General features: G+C 43.3%; 1 protein-coding gene across 1 annotated transcript in view; it reads right to left on the bottom strand.

Moving 5' to 3' along the window:
• Positions 1-9,923: 9,923 nt before the first annotated feature.
• Positions 9,924-22,254, bottom strand: part of TNS1 (tensin 1) — a 284,132-nt gene continuing 271,801 nt past the window's right edge. Inside the window, exons 29-34 of the mRNA XM_043991711.1 lie at positions 22,148-22,225; positions 19,643-19,711; positions 18,794-18,962; positions 18,364-18,432; positions 17,717-17,749; positions 9,924-15,138 (exon numbers count right to left, since the gene is read on the bottom strand). Coding sequence (XP_043847646.1) covers positions 14,994-15,138; positions 17,717-17,749; positions 18,364-18,432; positions 18,794-18,962; positions 19,643-19,711; positions 22,148-22,225 — 563 coding nt within the window. The 3' untranslated portion in view covers positions 9,924-14,993. The remainder of the gene's footprint in view (positions 15,139-17,716; positions 17,750-18,363; positions 18,433-18,793; positions 18,963-19,642; positions 19,712-22,147; positions 22,226-22,254) is intronic.

The following is a 22,254-nucleotide window of genomic DNA, read 5'->3' as shown; positions in this document are numbered from 1 at the left end:
CCACTGCGCCACCTAGCTGCCCCCTTTCCCCGAGTTTTTAATAAGCAAACAATCTTCCTCTAAATACCCAATTACTGAATTACTATCAGCCCTAAATTAAATGCTTTTCTTGAGCCTGTGGAAACGTTAACCTTACTTAGGTGAGTACATACTGATCCCATAAACCTAATGACAGAGCATGAAATTACTGTCATGACCAGTAGAGGGAGGTATAAACCAACAATAACCAATAGAATCTTCCCCTGGAGGAACCTTAGCTGTATTTTTTGAAGGATATTAGAGCACTTCAGAATCCTAATTTGTCTGATACATCAGGAATCACCCCTTCCCTCTCTCTAAGCCCTTATATTCTTTTTTAAGCCCTTATATTCTTTTTTTTTCTTTTTTTTTTGCTGGGCAATGGGGGTTAAGCGACTTGCCCAGGGTCACACAGCCACTAAGTGTCAAGTGTCTGAGGCCGGATTTGAACTCAGGTACTCCTGAATCCAGGGCCGGTGCTTTATCCACTGCACCACCTAGCCACCCCCCCTTATATTCTTTTTAAAGCCCTTATATTCTTAAAGAAACCTTGAAAAGGAGATTCCTCAATCTTCCTCATTTGCCCATTCCATTAACACACCCCGCCACTGTCAGAAAATTCTTCAAGGTGTCAAACTCCCATGTCTCCTATGTGGTTTTCATTCTACTCCTTCTTAGAATAATAAAATCCTCATTAGAAAGGACTTCAGAGGTATTCTTGTCTGTTAGATCTCTTCTCCTAGAGGTGAATGAGGTTAACTCCTGAGTGATTTAAAAAAAAAAAAAAAACCATTAACCATATGGAAGAGAGAAAACCCTCCAGAGGAAGGAAGGGTCTACCTCCTGCCTAGTGGCTGTGAGAGTAATTGCAGGCTCTGTCATTAGGAAGTCCAAGTTGTGATAATGGAGAGTTTATAAGCTACCCTGTCAGGTCAAGTGAAAACTCAGAAAGTAACCAAATCCAAGAGTTAAATGAGCACTAACACAGTAGAATCAGCAGGATGTGGTAGCAAGATTGTTATACTACTGCTTCATTTGATAGTGCTTCCTTGAACAAATAATAAGACTCCAGATAACATGGTATCAGTATCCAGTACTTTTCTCCATTACACCCAAAGCATAAATCTTCTCTTTTGCATTTCTGACAAGTAGTCATCTAGACTTCACTTGGATCTCCAGTGACAGGAAACTCACTACCTCCCCCAGAAGTCACGTCAACATGGTTCTAATTTTTAAGGTGTTTTTCTTTATATTTCTCAGGTCTGGCTTCTGTTGAACTGAACACAACTTTCCACCTGCATTTCTCAGTGAAGAGTCCTTCAAAAACCTGAGAAAGTGTAGGAAAGAGAAGTCGACATACATTCAAGCAATCAAACTTCCCTGACACTCTTATTTGTTTAGAAAGACCCTCACCTATTTCTTTCCCTCAATCAGTCCAGCCTTTTCATGAAGTAATCCTTTGGAACCAGGTTTTTTTTTTTTCCTCCAGAGGCACTATTCCTTCCTGGATCTCATTCACTATGACTAGTCCCGGGCCCTTGTTGGAGTTCACTGGGCACATTCCCAATGAACTCTCAGCCTTTGGGGAGCCAGGCTGAGGATTCTACTTTGGGGAACATTGTCTTCACCAAGAAGAGAAATGGAGATTGAGTTTGGGGTGGGTCTAGAGAGGAAGACCATGGAGAGAAATAAAATTAGACAAAAAATAGATAAGAGAAAAAGGATCACATGGGGAAAAGAGAGTTTTTATTTTTTTACATCATCTACATTTTTCAATATACCCTTTTCCAGAGAGTTATCCCTAATAACAAATAATATACATTTTTAAAAACAATTTAGCAAAACTGACCAACACATTGAAAAAAAAACATAACATTATATGTAATGTCCCACCCCCATTGACCCCTTACTTCTGAAAAGAAATTGAGGTCTTCTTATATATAGATATAGATATAGATATATAGATATGTATGTGTGTATATGTATATATACATACACACATATATGCATATATATGTATATATATGCATATGTATATATCTTCTCTGGAACCAAACTTAGTCACTATAATTTTACAGCACTTAATTTTGACTTTTCATTCCTATTCTTCCCATGTACATCATTGTACTCATTGTGTGTGTTGTCTTCCTGATTCCGTTTACTTTACTTTGTATCAGTTCATAAGAAACTAACTTCTGGGGCAGCTAGGTGGTGCAGTGGATAGAGCACCAGCCCTGGAGTCAGGAGTACCTGAGTTCAAATCTGGCCTCAGACACTTAACACTTACTAGCTGTGTGACCCTGGGGAAGTCGCTTAACCCCAATTGCCTCACTTAAAAAAAAGGAAGAAAGAAACTAACTTCTTAGGAATGAAAATGTGATTACTACTCCTTCCTCATCCAGTGTCTTCTGATAGTTTTCCCTCTGTTCCATTCACTATAGCACTTACCATGCACAAGACAGCATGCTATATACTGTATTAAACTGTGAATACAAAAATGGGGGGAAAAATAGATGTTGTATTTATCCTCTGCTAGAGGAGATACACGTACATAAACTACTCTAATGCAAATTAGAATATAATGAATAACATACAAAATTATTAGGGTGGTATGATGAGAGATGTAAGCAAGGAGAGATCACTTCTATTTGGGGGAGGGGGATAGGGAATTGGAGAAAGTCAGGAGTATGTGGTCCCTAAGCTGAGACTTAGAGAAGAGTATTTCAATAAGACAAAGTTAAAGAGATGGGATGTGATGGGTGTGGAAGAATCCATTCCCTGCATGAGATCCGGGATAGGGGATTGGGACTTGAGGATATTTATGAAAGCAGGGAGGAAGGAGAGGAAAGATGGCATAGGAAAAAGAGAGGTAGTTAAATTTGCTTGGCTCAAATATAATGAAGGGGCTTATTGAAAAATAAAATGGCAAAGGCTCTTAAAGGGTTTTGAGTGTCAAACTATGGGAATTTGTATTTTATTGTATAGGTAACTATGAGTCACTGAAATTTTTGAGCAAGGAAATAATATGGTCAGATCTACATCATCTGTACTTAATTAGTAAGACTGCTTTTATAGCTAAGGAAAGAGGGCATTGGAGAAAGCCAGTTCTCCCAATGAATAAGTAGTCAGAGGATATGAAAAGTTTTTATAAGAATTACAAACTACCAATTGACCACATGAAAAATGCTCCAAATCACAAATAATAAAGAAATTCAAGTTAAAATAACTATGAGTTTTTACCTCCAGTCCAGATAATTGGCAAAGTTGTTTTTTTTTTAATCAGAATTAGTCAATGTTAAAGAGGTTATGGGAAGACAAGAACACTAATCCACTACATGTGGAGTTGTCAATTAGTCTAACCTCTCTGAAAAACAAGCTGGAGTCAAGATGGAAAAGTAAGTAAAGTGTTCATCCCCCTAGACTTAATAATCTCATTCCTAAGCACATAGGCCACAGAGTTCAAAGATAAAAAAAAGGTCCTGTACATATACCAAAGTATTTATGGCAACCCTCTTTGTGGAAGCAAAGAACTGGAAACAAAGGGAGTATCCATCCATTGCGGAATGATTGAACAAGCTGTTCTGTATGAATATAATGCAATGTTATTATGCCATAAGAAATGACAAATGTGAGAGATTCAGAGAATCATGGAAAAGACTCATATGAACTGATACAGACTAAAGTAGGCAGAACCAGGAGAATAATATTCACAGAAGCTACAGTAAGGTAAATGAAAAACAGACTAAAAGGAAGCCATAGTCTGTGTATCTTTCATAATTCAGTTTGGTGCCTGAGATAGTCAAACATAACTCCTTCCTCAGCAAAGAGTTTGGGGATGACAGAAATGAAATATACCATCTGATATAATCGCTGTGTTAGTTATTTTTCTTTAACCATTTAATCTTTGTTTTTACAAAGGAGGTTTTGATGGTGAGGGGAAAGGAGGTGCTATATCCAGAACTGACTTTGATATGAAAACTTTTTAAGGTATTGGAGGACAGTGGAGACCAGTTAGGAATATTATATATATATATATATATATATATATATATATATATATATATATATATATATATATATATATATATATTCCAGCAGAGATATAATGAGGGCCTGAAATAGGGCAGGGATGGAGGTAGTAGAAACAAGGGGATAGATATGAGTCATTATGTAAGTAGAATGTATAGAACAGTGATTGGTTGGAAATGAGAGAAGAAGAGGAAGGACTCAAGAATAAAGTTTCAGCACTGGGTTCTGGGGAAATAGTGGTACCATCAGAAGAAAAAAAACTTAGGAGGAAGGCTAAAGGGTTTGGGTGGGATAAGGGAGAAGGGTGATGAGTTCTATTATATCCAATGAGTTTGAGTATCTCTGGTTGAAAATATTCAAGAAGCAGTGATAAATCCAAATCTGGGACTCAGGAGAAAGGCTGAAGGTGAATTATAGATTTGGAACCACCTGTAGGTAATAGGATAGATTAAGGCATCGATCATTGAATCTACTGGAGCACTACTTAATAATGTTTATTGAAATGAATCAGCAGGCAGTGAATTAGTCAATAAGAATTTGTTAAAGATATATTATGTGTTAGGAACTGGCTAAGCACCAAGGATACAAATAAAGGCAAAAACAGCTCTTGACCTCAAGGAGTTCACATATTTTCTACAAAAATAGGAGAATAGCTTGAAGGGCAACAAGGTCAAAGAAACATTATTTTAGGACGAGAATGACCTGAGTATATTTGTAGAAGAAAAAGAATGAAAATAGTGGTTGGGAGGGAGGAGAGACAGAGACAAAAACAGAGGAGACAGGCAGAAATAGACAAAGAGACAGAGAGAGACAGAATGATTGACAGAACAAGCTCCCTGAAAGATGAAAGTATGGAAAAGAATCGTCCCCCTCAAACTAGAGGGAAGGAGTAGAAAATGGGAGATAATGTAGAGAGTTTTTGAAGTGTAGAGAAAGGGAGATGAGAGAGATCATTTGGAAAGATCACAATCTCAAAAAATCCAGAGACAAGAGGTGGGATGGGATTGGAAGATGCAGGTCTGAGAAGAGAAGATATAAAGGGGTATGATGAATAAGGAACTAATGAGACAAATAAAAGGACTGAAATACAACAGAGAGAACCAATTGGTATCTGCCTCTTTCTCCTTCCTTAATTGCCTAAGATTCCTATGCTGAGCATAGGAAGTCTAGTCCTGATATCCCTGGGGACCTTCTGTAATGTCCCTGGGAACCACTTTGTGTGTCAGTTGTGTCAATGAGAAGAAAGGAAGGAGGTAGACTGTAGACTAAGACATCTTCCATTATACATGCCTGCCTGTTTGGTCTGGAAGAGAAGCCATCCTACCTGGAAGTTAGGGAGAGGCTGGGCTGCCCATCTTAGTGGGTAGAACACTGGACTTTGAATCAGGAAGAACTGGGTTTAAATCCTGACTCAGACATTTATTAGATGTATGACCTTGGACAAATTATTTAATTTTTCTGGATTCCAGTTTCCTCCTCTGTAAAATGGTAATAATAACAAAAATAATCATCACACCTACATCAAAGTATTGTGAGAAACAAGGTCTGGAAAGAGTTTTGCAAACTTGAAGTCTATACAAATATCAGCTATTACGATTATGACCTATGGAAATCCTAATAAAGAAAAACTCAAGGGAGTCTATATTTTCTTCCTTTTCTCTCACTACCTCCCTCTAACTCGACACAATCTTCCCCCATCCCTAGCAGTGTCCTCAGAACTATTCTCCAAAAATAGTCACATGTAGTGATGTGGTCAAAGAAATATTGGACTAGAAGTCAAAAGAGCCTGGCTCTGAAGTCAGAGGACATGGGTTCAAATCTCACCTTTGATGCTTAATACCTGTGTGGCCTCAGACAAGTCATTTAGCCTCTGTTTTCTCATCAGTAAATAAGGTTGATCGACAGTCTCTGAGATACCTTCTAGTTCTAGATCAGTGGTTCTGTGCCCTGGGTTTTAATCCCAGTTCTTCCACTCACTAGTTTGCAGTGTAATCTTGGGTGAGTCATTTGCCTTCTCTGGGACTGTTTTTTTTGTTTTTGTTTTATTTTTTTTAATTCCAGAAGTCATCTATTCTGTTCTATCCTTTATCTCTGGGGAGGACAAGGCCCTAGGAAAAGGGCAATTAATAGGACCCTCTCTACCTCTTTTTCCTTCCCTTAATTGCTATGGGATTCCCCTTAAACACTGAGCATGGGAAGTCTGATGTCCTGATATCCCTGGGGATCTTCTGTGATATCCTTTGGAACCACTCCGGATGTCAGATGTGGGAATGGGAAAAAAAGAAAAAGGTACACTAAGACAGCTATTAGCCTGTCTGTTGGGCTGGGCTGGAAGAGAGGTCATCACTGTGGGGAGAGAGAGAAACAGAGACAGAGACAGACAGATAGACAGATAGACACAGACAAACAGAGAGACAGAGAGAGCCCTCCAGTAAAATGAGAACTTAGGATCTTCATGCCATCCAGCTTTAACATTCTTAGAAATCTGATTCTCTCTCCCTCACCTTCCAACCCTCCTGCTGCATTACCTGGAAAGAAAGCCACCCCTAACCCCCTGCCCCGTTTCTGTGGTCCCAATATTCTGAACAAGCCCCAAACCCCATGTCTAAGATCGAATGTGTTTATCAGATTGCTCAAGAGATAAGGTGGTCCATTCAGCATCTGACAGGGGGTGAGGTTGGGGTCTAACTCCCAGCCTGCCTTTCCCAGATTCCCCAAGGAATCTGGCCACTTTAGGGAGTCAAGGAAGGGAGCAAGGGCAGGGACAAAGGGCTCAGACATCAGACATTCTGTCCCAATATCCCCAAACAGTCTTTTAAATGTCCTAAAAGCCCAAGGCAGCTGGGCAGCCTGCCCCAAGCACTGTGGTCTGGAAGTGGGCGCCAACTAGATGGATATCAGTTAGGGAGGTTAATTTCTGCTACAACTTCCAGCTACCCAGCTCTCCCCCAGAGTTTTCAAAAGCTGGGGGAGGAAGGAAAGGAGGGAGGGAGCATGGGGCTTGGAGGACTTAAGGACTTTCATCCATTTCCAAAGCCCAACCCTTAACAGCTATGGCCAGTGTCCTGCATGATTAGTTATGGTGGGAAAAGGGTAGGTAGAACCTCTCAAAGCTCTGTCTGCATCAATAGCATCTTCAGACTGAGCTACTAAGATACCCTCAGTGTTCTTGCCCATTCAAAGCCTAAGATGGAAAACCAAATCTAATGAATTAGCAGTATGATGAAAGGTCATGAGTCTAACCTCCCACCACATTCCTGACATAGGCTTATCTATCCTCTGCTTGAACACTTCCAGGAATGGGGAACTCACTACCTATAAAAGCAGCCTATTACATTTTCAGACTGAGCCGATACAAGCTTCCCTGTAACTGCCAACCCTTATCTCTAGTTATCCCTCTGAAGCAGTTTAAATACCTTCCTTCTTCTCTGTGACATAGCTGAAGACCATAATTCTGTCCCCCTTTATGTCTTCTCTTCTCAGGCAAACACCCCTGATTCATTCAATTGTGCTTCATTTGACATGATTTCCAGACATTTCACTAACCCTGGCATGCCTCCTCTGGATGTTTGTCAGTCATTTTAAAATGCTGCCCCCCGAAATGAACACTGCTCTAGACATATTCTGATCAGGGTAAAGAACAGTCATCTGGACAATATATTTCTATGGATGCTGAGGCTAACATGGTTCACTTTCTTAGCAGATGCATTCAGTTGACACCTTATGCACCTGATCAACTGAAACCCTCCATACCAGTCGTGTCAAACTTAAATAGGAATGGAGACCACTGTACTGTACATAAGGATCCCTGCAAGCTGCATATTACCTTCGACCTCAATACCACTTCAGATCATAGGTTTAGCCCTGGAAGAAACCTCGGAATTCACTTATTCTTTTTACAGATGAGTAAACTCCGGACTAGGGAAGTAATGAGACTTCCCCAAAGTCACCCAGTTGGTTAGTATCAAAGATAGACGTAGAAGTCTGGTCCTCTTACACTCTGCCATCTCCTCCCTTGGGGCTGTCATTTTTTTTCTTTTTCTTTTTCTTTGGGGGGCGGGAGGGCATGGCAATGAGGGTTAAGTTACTTGCCCAGAGTCACACAGCTAGTAAGTGTCAAGTGTCTGAGGCCAGATTTGAACTCATGTCCTCCTGAATCCAGGGCCGGTGTTTTATCCACTGCACCACCTAGCTGCCCCCAGTCATTTCTCTTATACAGTAGAGTTGAAGAACTGGGAATTACAGATATAATAATGATAAAGGTACAAACTAGACCTCAGATTTCATTAGTATAGGGAGCTTTAAAGGAAATAAATCCTCTCTACCAATGTAGACAGGTATCTTCTCAGGAGCTTATGGTCTTAGAGCAGTTACGGGGTTCAACAGCCAGTATGTGTCAGAACCTAGTTCTTCCTAACATGGAAGCCACCTCTCTACCCACTATACCACACTACCTTTCCTCTAAATAATAGCACTTCAAAAATGCTTATTATTTGAAACTTAGAGGTGCTAGGTCCAGAATCCCTATTGGTACCTATGAGTCAAGCAGCAGTTGTACACTGCATTACATTGTCTGTTCTCTTTTACTAGGGGCAGAAGCAGCAGTCTTAAGGCACCAAACACTTTCAGGCATTTCTGAACACAGAAGCCTAGTAGGACATAGGTAGATAATTTATTATTTACTGTCTATTGCTTGTATTGATTTTATGTAAAGATAAAATAATTGATACAGTTCAAAAATGCTTATTATTCAGTCCCTTCACAGTCATTTCTTTTCTAGGCTTTCCCCTCAGATTCCACTTGCTAGTGCTTCAACGATCCTTTCCAACCCATGTCTCTCCTCAGACCTTTCTTCATCCCCACCCTCACCCTACACCACCAACTACCAGGCATCCACATCATTCTTCAGCTGTGGGGGCTCAGAAGTAGACACAAGGCTTTTGTTATAGTCTTACCATGGCCAAGTGGACTGAAAGGATGCCTTCTTGATTCATGTGTCCTATACCTAAACAGGTAAAGCCCATATCAAGCCACATCAGCTTCATAAAATCATCTCCCAACCTCCACTTCTTGTACTTGTCTCAACCACACAATTTATGAGCCAATTCTTTACTGCCTTGCATCACTCACTATTATTTCACATGTGTTGGTTTGGTCTCTCCAATCAGAATGATGGTGACATGTTCCAATGAGAAGAACTCTGGATTTAGAGTCATTGGAACTGGGTTCAAATCTTGCCCCAGCTATTTACTGTAGGACTTTGGGCAAGTCACACCCCTCCCTTCCACTCTCTGTGCCTCAGTTTCCTCATCTGTATAATAAGAGGGTTAGACCTGATGGCCTCTGAGTTTATTTCCAGCTCTCTAGAATTCTATCACCCTCCTTCCGGATCTCCTGAATTCCCCACAAAGGCAATGGAGTACAGTGGAAAACACCCAGATCATGAAACCAGAGGACCGGATGTCAACTCCTGAGCTCACTCTCTGTGGGACTTTGGGCAAGTTATTTAACGTCTCTTTTTCTGTAAAATTGGGGAGGGGGAGGGGGAAATGGTCTAGATGACCTCTGGAGTCTGTTTCACTTCTGAATCACCCAGTCCTAACACAATGGTGGGCAGAGAGTTGTTGACTTGAATCAGGTGGAAATGAGTCCCATAATAGGACTACCCTCATTTCAGTGCATTGGTGAGGCAGACTTGTGCACTGTCCACACTTGGGTTGTTCATACTAGCGACAAGGTCACATTGTCTTGAGCCACATCCAGCTGAGTTCTAGGAAACTAGAAAAATTCAGGCCGTCCCCTGAGCAGGAGCAGGACCCTCCTTCCCCAACACGGTCCTAAGGACTCCACGCCAAGCAATGAGCCCAGACAAGAAATTGGATTTTTTTTTAACTTTATCATTTATAAAGCCATACAATGGGTCGCAAAGAAACAAAGGCCACTGTACAGAGTGGGAGGAGAGCATCAGTGTACAATACATTCATACCCGGGATGAGTAACATAAGTCAGATTTTATACAAGGTGGCAAAAGTTATGGGCACAATGATACAAAATATAAAGTATATTTCCATCTATATAAATACATAGCTGGGGAGGATAGGAAAGGATAGGGTTATTATATCTGGAGTGGGGTTAGCAGGGTGGGGAGGAATTTCTTACATTTGCTTTCAATGACATTTGAGACAGGAAGAGGGGGAAACACAAAAACAAAACAAACATCTATGCACTTATACACACACACACACACACACACACACATGGGCTTCAAACTACTTAACACTGATTAGAACATTAATTTGGAATATCCCATCCCCCCCCAACAAGATTCAGGCTGCTAGGAACAGCAAAGGAATGGGAAGAAAAGAAAGCCCTCCCATACTTCCCAGACTCTAGGAAATGGGGCTTAGGGAGGCGCAGAACAACCCCCTGGGACACTCATTCTGCCTCATGATTTTCTCAATCGATCAGACAAAACCAAGACTGAGCCTAAAGCCAACTATGTGACCCTCTGGGCCTCACCTCCCAATTCCTTTTGCCTGAAGGTGATTTCGTACCAGACTTTCCACTGCCTCCTGCGAGTTTCACCCATCCCCATACACACATCCTCCCATACACACATACGCACCAGTTCCCTAAAATGATAGGTATCACACACCCGCACACACGCATATACCCACACCCACCTTTCCTATGTTACAGAAGGAAACTTCTGCGTCTTAGCAGATAAAAGGCCTAGGCTTGGGATGTGCCAGGGACAGGTCTAAAAGACAACAAGAGCCCTGCTTTCTATCCAGTGTTGCTGAAGCTGGGGAAAGCAAAGCAGAAAAGAGACCCAGACCAGAACAGAAGGGATGATGGTCACTGAGTGGGCAACCTAGGAAAGATTCTCTTCACATATCCTCTGGGTCAATGACCTCTCAATCTGGTCCCAATCAGATCAGAGTGACTGGAATTCCCTATACTCACTCATCTCTTCCTGAAAGCCCTTCTAATAATTTTTATTTTGTGGGGTTCTCGCTCATACACACAAACATACCTCCACCCTCCTCTCCTGTCTGGGACCCTAATTTACCCAGAAATTCCCCCTTCAGTGATGGTAGACATGGCCATTATTCCCCGCAAAATGTTCCTATCTACCCAAGGGAAGTGCTCAGGTTTGGAGGGACTTCCCCACAAGGCTAAGATATAGCCTCTCTTCTTAGGGAGAAGAAAAGGGGGGAAATGCCCTTTTCAATGCACATGCCACTTATAATGCAAAAGGAAAAAAACAAGCTAGGCAGAACAAAGGAGAACAGGGCCCCTGGGACAGTGATAAAGAGATCTTGGTCAGGAGAAGGGGAGGGGGCATTTGAAGTGGGTGAAACTACAGATTTGCTCCCCATTCACCTAATCTCTCAGCATCGGTTCACATTTTCTTTTTCCTCTTCTCATGCCTAAAGAAGCTCCCCAAATTCTATACTGAACCTAGCTTGTTAAGAGTTCTTTTGCCTCTCCTCTCTCCCATGGGGATGCTCTTATTACATCCTCATCCTGTCTTGGAAACCCAAGAGAGCTCTCATCCTGACTTAGAATGGTGCTAGGTGAGAGAAGGCCAAGGGGGTGTGTGTGTGTGTGTGTGTGTGTGTGTGTGTGTAGTGAGTGGTGACAAATCATATATTGTCATCACTCTGACTGAGGCTTGAGTGAAAGATAGCCCTCTCTCCTCTGTCAATTACTTTCAGGCCTGTCCTTTTCTTCCATATCTGAGCCTGGCTTCAAGATGGAAAGATCTAACATTCCCAAGTGGATTGGCAAACAGATATCGACATAACAACATAAATCAATAGCAAAGAGGGTTGGGAGAGGGAAGAAGGCGGTATGAGAAAGATACAGTCATTTACAAAAAAAATTAAAAGTGCTTTCTTTTTAAAGGAAATCTTTGGCAAGAATATATTGCAGTGCTCTGTGTGTGTGTTCATGCCTACCTGTGAGATACAATCTCTGACACCTAACTCCACATGGTCTCATCCTACCAGCACCTTACTCAAAGATGGCACCCACTCCAAGATTTGAACACAATTCTCTTCCCCCATTAGATTCCCTGGAAAGTCAAAACTAGTGACTCCAAGTTCCTCTAAACATGTCCAGAATAGGAACATTAGGTTCTAGGAAGTTGGTTCTTCTTAAAGTGATCTTGGGTGGTATGAGGGGACAGTTTGCTTTCAAAGTTTAAACAAGAGTCCCCTCAAAAACAGGGTCGTCAGGGTTAGCCAAAAGCAAGACTGGTGATGGCCAAAACTAGGAAATGAGACAGTCAGTGGCACCAGGTGAGAGAGAAATGAATGTGAAAGCTGGTCCCAGATCTTAGCCTGGGGCCCTGGAGCTGGGTGATGAGGGGGTCTGGCAATTCATTTGACATGAAGCAGTGTTAAAGGATCCAGACCAGGAGCCCAGAATTCTCCAGGTTGAGCAGTGGTAAAATGAAGGTGGAAAACTCTTTACTTGACAAAGAGCAAAATATATGTCTTTCTCTATTTGGGCACAGAGCTAGAGTTGATGGGCTAGTAAGGAAAGGGTTAAAAAATTCAGGTGTCTAGCTTGAATTTCTCAGAAGGAAGGGGACTTTTGAGCAACTTTAGTCACAAAGACTCATTGTCTTACTTACTAATGGGGAGCAGATTCACCTCTGCTCCCTACCTTCTACAAACCATTCTCATTTCCAACTCCCTGAAACAGCATTGCCATGCACTTACATTATTTTGGAGGGGAAAAATATGAAAAGGTACACAAATGATAATACACATGCCATCCATATCCTCCATACACATCCTGAAACCTCCACCTCCACGCAAGCACACATGCAAAGGGCCTTTGGCAACGGCGTTCAGCTCCTCACATCTTGGGTGCTGAGCCTTGGGTTTAAAGGGAAACTTAAGGGGCTAATGATGAAGGGAACAGATGTACACAGCCTTACCCTGGGATGAACCACTCAACTTTCCACACCCCCACCTCATGAATATAGTGAAGGACAAGGTTGAAGGGAGGTGGTTCAGGGATAATCCAAATATAAGGTCTCTTATCTCTCAGGCTTTAGTTATACATACAAGAGCCCATACAGGAAGGGGCGGGATATAGTATATACCCATAGGGAATTGATAAAGCAATATGGAAAAAAAAATAAATATTTTTTGTCAATTTACCTGTCTTTTTTTCCTTTTCTTAAACTTGATTAGCTTACAGTATTCCATCAGTATATCTCATGTATATATTATATATATATATATATATATATTTATATTTCAGTACAATGCCACTTACTAGGGAAGCCAAGTGGGCTCAGGGAGCCAAAGCCATTGGATAACAATGAGTTCGTGTTTCTGGTTTGGATTTCTTCGGAGTATGGGACTCCTAGGCTTGTTCTCATGTCTTCTACCCCATATGGTTTGGTTCTTTTGGAGATACAAGGTAGGGGGAAAGAGGGACTTTGGCATTGTAAAGTAGTCTACCCAGTGAGCATGCAGGTGGGTTGTCTGCCCTGGAGATGTGACCAGGCCTGAGGACAACATGGTCTGGCCCAGCCAGGATGGTGACAGACATCTGTTCTCCAGGGAGGCTGAGCCTGCATGTGACAGGGAAAGCCAAACACTCCTAAAGCACTTGTGGAGAGGAGGGCAAGGGTTGAGTCTTCCCCCTTGGACTTCCTGAAGGCAAAATTGGGCAGAACTTTCTGAAGAAGAGTCCAACAGGATTCTTAGCTTCCAAAATGGCAGGGTGGCTAAATCCCTATAATCCCGATAGACATTGTCTTGTGAGCAAGTCTAAGAAGCTAGATCCAGGGAAAGGTTTAGGATCCAAGGCACAAAGAGTGGGGTAGGAGATGTCAGGGACAGCAGTTAGCCCTAGGGAGAATGGGAGGGACACGTCTTGCCCCACATGTCTAGAGGACCATGGGTAAGTGCTCAGCATCCTCTGCTTCTCCTCCTATCCCATTCTCCCAACTCTCTCCAGACCTTCTTGAAGGTTTCGGGTTTGCACATCTCCCCGGGACCAAAGTTCCCCAGCCTCAAGGCCATGACAAAGCAGGGGTGTTGCCTTGCGTGGGGATATCCTTTAGTGCAGTGCTCAGAAGCAGCAGACATCTGCTTCCTGCTCTTGTGTGTCTGAGGAGGAGAATGAGGAACCATCCAAAGGTTGCCAGAGGTGACTGGCTGGGATGAAATGAGGTCCTGAGCTGACATCCACACTCCAGGGTGATTCTGGGTAAAGATATAGGCCCCTTCCCTGATATATTCCTGGTTCTACAGTGACCCCAGGAGATGGTAGAGATCATCTTTGGGGAGGAAAGCCAACTTCATGCGCATATTATCTATACAGCTGAATCTGGAGTTATATGTCTAATACACGCAGGTACTTATACATATGCATAGCCATTGCAGAACAGAGACCTGAGTATACCTTGGGGTGTGTAATGCTTATTAAAGGATAAAAGGGTTGTCTTGGATTTCCCTCCTATTTTGTTTGATAAATACACCTCACAGGTGTCCAAAGGAGGAATCTTTCAGCTTGTGATTTTTCCTTGCAAGCTTGTTAATTTAGGGAGATGGGGGTCTACTTTAGCCATGGTCCTAAAAGAAAATCCCAGAGGGTATTTACCACTTTGCACCCTTCCCCCCATGAAAAAATCCCATGGGTAGGAAGGAGGTCACATGGTCTTGGTTAGTTGAATATTTGGGGTGTTGGGTTGGTTGTTTTGGTTTTTTTTAAGTTTCCATTCACCCAATAGGCTCTATGTTGTTCTTCCATCCATTTTTCCTCTCTCCTCCTCCTCCTCTTTGAATTCACTTCCCTCTTCCCGCACTGCACTTTCCTCTCTCCTTCTCCAAAAATTGGCCCCACTCCTTCCTTCTGGATTCAAGGGTCCCCTTCCCCATGTGCCCCAATCCCAGCTGCCCTGGCCCCTGACAGGCTCATCTCTTCTGGCCAGCACTGAGCATGACCTTGGAAACAAAGTTGACAATGGCCGCGGCAGGTTGGTTGGGATCTAGCTCCGCAAAGAGGTGGCAGGCGTTGTCCGTGGTGCTGCCTTGCTTCCTGGCCACGAAACCGAAGAGCCTACAGAGAGAGAGGAGAGAGGAGAGGAAAGAGAGGGAGAAAGGGAAGCCACAGAAGCAGAGAGGACAGAACATAAGAGAAGGCAGGAAAGGAGAGGGAGGAAGCACAAAAGAAATCATGGAGAGTTGGAAAGGGAGAAAGGAGGATGAAATGGGAGGGGAAGCAGAGAAAAGGAGCAAAAGAGAAAGGAGAGAATAAAGAATGAGGGAAGGAAGTAAAGGGGAAAAGATAAAGAGAGGAAGAGCAGGAAAAAAGATAAGAGGATAGGGGATTGGGGATGGATGGAGAGAGAGCACAAATATGTGAGAAGTTATCTTGCTGCCAAAGACAGAGAGAGACCTTACTTTTTTCCTACCTTTTCCAATGACATTTCTTTCTCCTTCCTCTCATTCTGTATCCCCCAAGCATCATAGAGAAACTTCCCTCCATTTGAGAAAGAAGGAAGGAAGGAAGGAAGGAAGGAAGGAAGGAAGGAAGGAAGGAAGGGAGGGAGGGAGGAAGGGAGGGAGCGAGGAAGGAAGGAAACAAAGAAGGAAACAAAGAAAGAAAGAAAGGAAGAAAGAAAGAAAGAAAGAGAGAAAGAGAGAAAGAAAGAAATAAAGAAAGAAAGAAAGAAAGAAAGAAAGAAAGAAAGAAAGAAAGAAAGAAAGAAAGAAAGAAAGAAAGAAAGAAAGAGAGCGAGCTGGAGACAGATTCTGATTAACCGGGAGATGCTTTGGGCGCTTCCCCCTTGGCTTGGGGAAGCCTGGGGAGGGGAGGGAAGTTGGAGAGACAGTGAAAACAAGGGTAAAATGAGGAAGTACATAAAAGCGCCTCTCCCATCCCTTCCCCTGCTGGATTCCTTTTAAGTTCAACACTGTAAGCAAATAAACATGGCATTGTTTGTCGGTCCAAAAACTTTAGCCTCCTCAAACAGCAAATGAAGCTGGGAACTAAAGGGATGGGCTAGCCTGACTTACTGTTCCCTTGCACGACCTATGGCATAAAAGATTTGAGGAAAGGGCTTGAGGACCCATAAGGCAGGGCGGCCTCCCACGCTTGGCCCTCACTAGGCCATGGCACCTTGGAATTCAAACCTTGAAAAACAAGGTTATAAATATGGGAGCAGAGGGGAACAGAATGTGAGTTGAGAGGTCCCATAGTTGGCGTGTTGCTAATTAGAGAGGGATGGGGAAATCAGAACAGCTGGGGATTCCAATTAAAACCCCCCTCTCTGGGACCAAAACACAACAGCTAAAATTAGCCAGGCTCCCCACCCTACACACTCTCACGAACACAGGAACACATTCACACATCCCTTTGCCCTCCACGTCCCAAGTGCTGCTGAACAATCCCCCAGGTTCAAAGATCAATGACCTCTGGGAGCAGTGGCCTGATTGGCCAGGGTGGGGGGAGCCCTCTAAGAGCCAGGGGTCAGTTTTCCTGCACAATCAAGGGATGGAGCTGCACCATTTCTTGATCTTAAATTTGGTCCCAGAGGAAATGTTTTGACCTTCCTTTTCCTCCTGGGAGTTGGGGTGGGGGGTGCAGATATGGTCTTCTCCCCATGTCAGATAGATACAGGGCAGGGAGAAGCAAGAAGCGGGTGGGAGATGGGCCCAAGGCCCAGAGAGGTCTAGAGATGCCTGGACCTCTCACCAGACCCGTGTGCTGAGCACCATCCCCCCATCTCCTGTAACTAAGTCCTTTCTTGCCTTCTTCCTATGCCTGAGCATAGGAACCCTCCCTCCCTGGATGTTCACAGTCCAGAGTGCCCCACCCTCTTCTTCAGCCAAGTTCAACAAGAACTGATTCCTTTCATCCACCCAGGGAAGCTGATCCTAAGTGGGGTGGACCCAGGCAGGGGGGCCCCACAGGCCAGGAGCAGAGAGGAGAGTTGGCTTTTCTTTCAGGGCTCCTCAACCCTATTTCCAAAGGAAACCCTGTGAGCTGGCTCCTTCCAGCACAGGGGTTCTTAACTTATTTTTTACTATTCGGATAACTGTATTTCAATGAAATGGGTTTCTTTTGTAATTCTATGCATTTTATTTTATGCACTTAAAAACATTCTGAGGAGTCCATTAGCTTTGCCAGTTGCCAAGGGGTCCATGCCACAAAAAAAGGTTAAGAACCTTTGTTCTAGCTGATGCAATCAAATATTCCTAAGGAAAGGTCTCCTGGATACTAGAAGCTGAAAGTTAACTGGGCTTGATGGGGGTGTTGCTAAGACCAGGCTTATCTGAGGGCGTTAAAACCTTCAAAACAGCAGAAATTCTGAGAGGCTGAAAATTTTGAAAAACTTTGGTGACCCAGAAAGGAAAACATAAAAGAGACTGGGATACTTAACATGGGGCATAGGAATTGAGCCTGGGGGAGGGTAAAGGAGGAGAGGGGAGAGGGAAGGCAGGAAAAATTGTTGATCAATTGGGCTAAATTTACCTTCCAGGCTATGTGACCTCAAGTCACCAGTTGACCCTTAACCTCCTATCCCCCCAATCTCCTATTCATGCTCAATGTTTCAGAACCCTCCTCCCGTGTTATCTTTGGAGATACAAAGATGAAACATGCTAGGAAATGGGAGAAAAGAAGCCATACTTACTTAGCGGGCACACCCCCCTCTGCTTTTGTCCACCTAAGGGGGAAAAAAGCAATAGTAAGCAAGTTTCCTGCCTCTACTGGTGCCAACCACGGGCATTCAGCCAGCATGTGGTTAGAAAGCCTTCCTCAGGGGCAAAGTGGGCCCTAAAGTTATCACGCATGTGTTCATTGTAGTCTGATATAGGAGGGCCTGGGCTGGCATACAGCTGACTTATCAATTCCTTTCCTCAGACTGTTAGGGAGGAGCCAGTTGAATTATTAAGATAGGGGAAACAGAGGCACCCAGGAAATTCAGAGGACCACAGATTTTAGAGTTAGAAGGGACCTTTACAAATAGCATTTCATTTGATCCCTCTCAACAACCCACTGAAAGTAGAGCTATTAATATCCCCATTTTATAGATGAGGAAACTAAGGCAAGCCCAGGGTCCCAGAGCTAGTCAATGTGTGAGGTGGGATTTGAACTCGGGTCTTCCTAATTCCTGGTCCAACACTCTATCTACCATACCGATATAGTGATTATACTACCTCTGGTAATATCGGGTATCTTCATCTGAGGTGAGTAACTCAACATACAAACACATATACATACACATGCTTCTCTGCTTAATAGCTGAGTGAGTGTGGAGGCGAAGGGAGAGAGACTTACTTCCGTTCTTGTGGGTCCAAGTCACAGAAGGTAACAGTGTTGAGGGGATAATGTCGCCTGAAGAACAACCTGATGCACAAAGATAGAATCAATGTTGAGGGTGCAGATTATTCCGGCTCTCCACCCTACTTTCCAGTCCCTTTTCCTCTGGGTTCTTCTAGAGTTATTCCCTGCCTCCCATAACATCTCAAAATCCCTGTGTGATGCTGAAGGCAAGAAGCACCAGGGCTCTCCCGGACGTGGCTAAATAACTGGGACCACGGAATCATTCCCAGAAGCCTGGGGTCAGGGGCTGTGTGTGGGAGGTTCAGAAGTCAGGCTGGAGCATCTTTCTGGGAGAGTGTTATTCATTTCATTTTCCCTTCAATAAATGGAGATGTTGGAGCGGGGAAAATTGCACAGAGTGGGCTGGACAAGGGGTGTTCCTTACTTCCTCTGGTTGTCGGTCAACGTAATCCCCTGGGCGGAGACCTTGAAGTGGACAATAGTGGCAGCAGGTGTGGGGTCTGCAGCCAGCGTCTCAGCTGTGGCTTTAGAGATGGCCTGGGGCCCTGTGAGTGACTCCATGTCGACAGAATTGACAAAAAGCACATTGCAGGCTGAAAGAAACCCCACCAGGAATGACTGAGCAAATTACATTATATAAATGTAATGCAATATGACTGAACCGTTAGAAATGACGAATAGGAAGGATCTAGAGAGAGATGGGAAGACCTTGCTGAACTTAGGCAGAGGAAAGGAAGAAGAACCATGGGAACAATTTATTCAATTACTGCAATAATTTAAGGGAAAACAATGCTGAAATCTCAGGTTTCTGATCAATGCAATGCCCAATCAACATCTCCAGATGACTTAGGCCTAAGTATGTTGCCTAACCCTTAGAAGAGAGATGGTTGGCTACAAAAGGAAAATGAGGCATCTATTTTCAGATATAGCTAATGAGTTTGTTAGATTTGTTTATTTGTATTTCTTTGTTACAAGAAAAGGTTCTAATGGCAAAGGGGAGTCATTTGCAAGTAACAGCGATGTTTAAAAAAAAACAATAATTTTTTTTTTTTTAAATAACTCCCCACCTCTGGAAAGATTTCATTCCAGTCCTGGGAAGGTGCGTTTGCCAATGAAAATGTGGTTTTCTGATTTGGTAAATAGCTATGGGGGATTGGATTAGAAATAGAGCACAGAAATGGGCTGAGGGCCAGGGCAATATGAGGAGAGTAGAGGCAAAGAGAGATGACAGACCTAGATAGCACATAAGCCCCCACTGTCACTAACCACTCACCTGCCCCTTGTTTCAGTAGATCTGTGGTAGAATTGGCAGATGAACTCTCTTTTGTCTCATCTGTTGGATCTGTGGCAAAAACACAGAAAGTTACCCAGAGGGACAGATAAGGGACCCCAGCCCCAACTGCAACAAATGCTTTCTGAATCACACCATCTTACTAGCCTTTAACCTGCTCGTGCTCAATGCCCCTCACTGAATTAAAAGCGACTAAGTTCAACTTGTCTAGTGTCTAAATTTATTTCATCATTAACGTTACCCAGTTGTTTTAATAGCAATGTGACTGAATTACTGTTTATAAAGGACAAATCAACAATTGCTGAAATGATGCTTTCAATCCCACAGTGTATTATTTAATGAGTATTTAAATCATGTGTGCTATTCAAGTTATATTTGAACTTTTCAACAAGTTGTGCTAATCAACATTAATGAATTAGAACACAAGCACTGGATATATGAAATAAAAATGGTCCGTGTTGAGCATCCCAAGGAGAGATTAAAAACCAGGGTCAGAGACCTGGGACTCCTCTGATATTCCTATTAATATGATATAGGAATGGGGAGAAATGATGATGGTTTGGGCCCACTTCCTCTCCTCTCTGCCCTTCCTCCACATACACACACATGAAAGAACGTGGAGAAGTCATCCTGTCCAAACTCTTGCCTTTAGTTAGACACTAATGGCTAGAGGTGTTACAGAGAAAAGTACTGTCAGGGGCAGCTAGGTGGCACAGTGGATAAAGCACCAGCCCTGGATTCGGGAGGACCTGAGTTCAAATTCAGCCTCAGACATTTGACACTTTCTAGCTGTGTGACCCTGGGCAAGTCACTTAACCCTCATTTCCTGGCCAAAAAGACAAACAAAGCAAAAAAAAGGAAAGGAAAGTACTGTAGGAGTTCAGAGAGGAGAGATGAGTCTGGAAAGACTTCCACAAAGAAGGTGAGATTTGAGCTACCAGGACTCAGATCAGGTCATACCCACATAGGGTATAACACCACAAAGATAGTAGCGGGGCCTACCACCCTAGTCCTAGCCCCTCTCACATCTTATACTTGATGACTCCAATAGCCCAAGCCTGTCTCCCATTTCCAAACTATCCTACAGGTCACTCCCCTGTTTGCAGACTTCCCATAATTCCCAAGTACTGACATCTGGTTTCCAAGACTTTTCACTGCCTGGCTACACGCTGGTTCTCCACCAGTGATGGCCATTTCATTTGCCATCCTCTCGACCCTTAGCCTATTCGAATCTCTTAAGGTACAGGTGGATTTGCATGCCAGGATAAGATAACATTGTGCCCATCAAGAGTTACCACTGCACAGAGGAGGCTTTGAGTCTTCATGGTAATAACTGCAACCTGATTTGTCCCAACATAAATATCTCTGGGCTATGGAGAATGAAATGTTCTGAATTTAAAAATAAATGTACTTAGAAAAAGCTATATTTAAAATGTTCTTCCTTGTACCCTCTGTCCACTCCCAACTCTGTGATGTCATACCCTAGGTGGGTGCCTACCTGGTCTACGCTTGAGCCTGCTTCCGGGCTTAGCTCAGGCCCACCCCCTTCATAAAAGTCCTTCCAGACTCTTCTCCCTGCTCCGACCTCCTGCTTTATGTCTATGTCACACATTTTAGCACTTTTGGCATAGTGCCTTATATTGATATTTCATCATTTTTTAGGTATTAGTTTGTTTTCCCCACTGAGGGTCAGTGACTCAATATGCATTTATTAAGCACTTACTGTATGCCAGGCACTGTGTAAAGTACTACCCTGCTCTCAGAGGGCTTACAAAAGACTAATATTTTTCATAGCATGGAGGACAAAGCTAGAGATGTGTGACTATCAATAATTCTAGTGGTTACCTACAATATCCCCACCCTGCTCAGCCCCTGATATACTAGGGTTAGTCACCACACCAGCTGGCAGAAGAACTGGTAGCAGGGGAAGCAGATTCTGTCTCTGTCCAACCTACCTAGGATCCCTTTCCCCAGGCCCAGAATTCAAAAGAAATTGGGCAGCAGGCCTCATCAAAATCTGATACTCAGTAAACTAAGCCTCCTTGCCACTGTCCAAGTATGGATTTCAAGTTACAGGGTCAAGGGAAAATGGAACGGGATTGCTACAGGTAGATTTTGGTACCCTCCAAGCCATAAACAGGAGGAAACAGGAAGAGGGAATGAGGAGGGGGTGGGAGAGATATGGGAGGTAAAAGTTTATGAAATGTGGCTGGGGTTGATGCCCATCTTGTGGACTGATGTTGAACTCTTGGCTCCAAAGTGTTGTTCAACCCCATCTGGCAAAGTGACCACATGAGCTCATGGAGTTGATCTTTTTAAACAATTTTGCCTTTCTAAAATTATTCGGGCAGGGAATGGGTGAAGAGGCTTAGGTTTCCCCATTTTGGCAGGGCAGCCTATCTTGGCCCCATGTCCTGGCACCGATGACTGAATGTTGCGGGAAAACTGGATCAATGTTTGCTCGCTGAGCGCGTCTTTGGCTCCTACCTCGGTTTGGAATGACCAGCTTGCAGGGGAGAGCCAGTGGGATGATAGAGTGCTGGTAGACCAAAGCAGAGAGACATCCTGTAGGGGCAGAGACACATCCAGGAAGC

This window comes from Dromiciops gliroides, chromosome 3, assembly GCF_019393635.1.
Source record: "Dromiciops gliroides isolate mDroGli1 chromosome 3, mDroGli1.pri, whole genome shotgun sequence".
Classification (NCBI taxonomy): Eukaryota; Metazoa; Chordata; class Mammalia; order Microbiotheria; family Microbiotheriidae; genus Dromiciops; species Dromiciops gliroides.
This window is presented reverse-complemented; position numbering and strand designations above follow the sequence as displayed.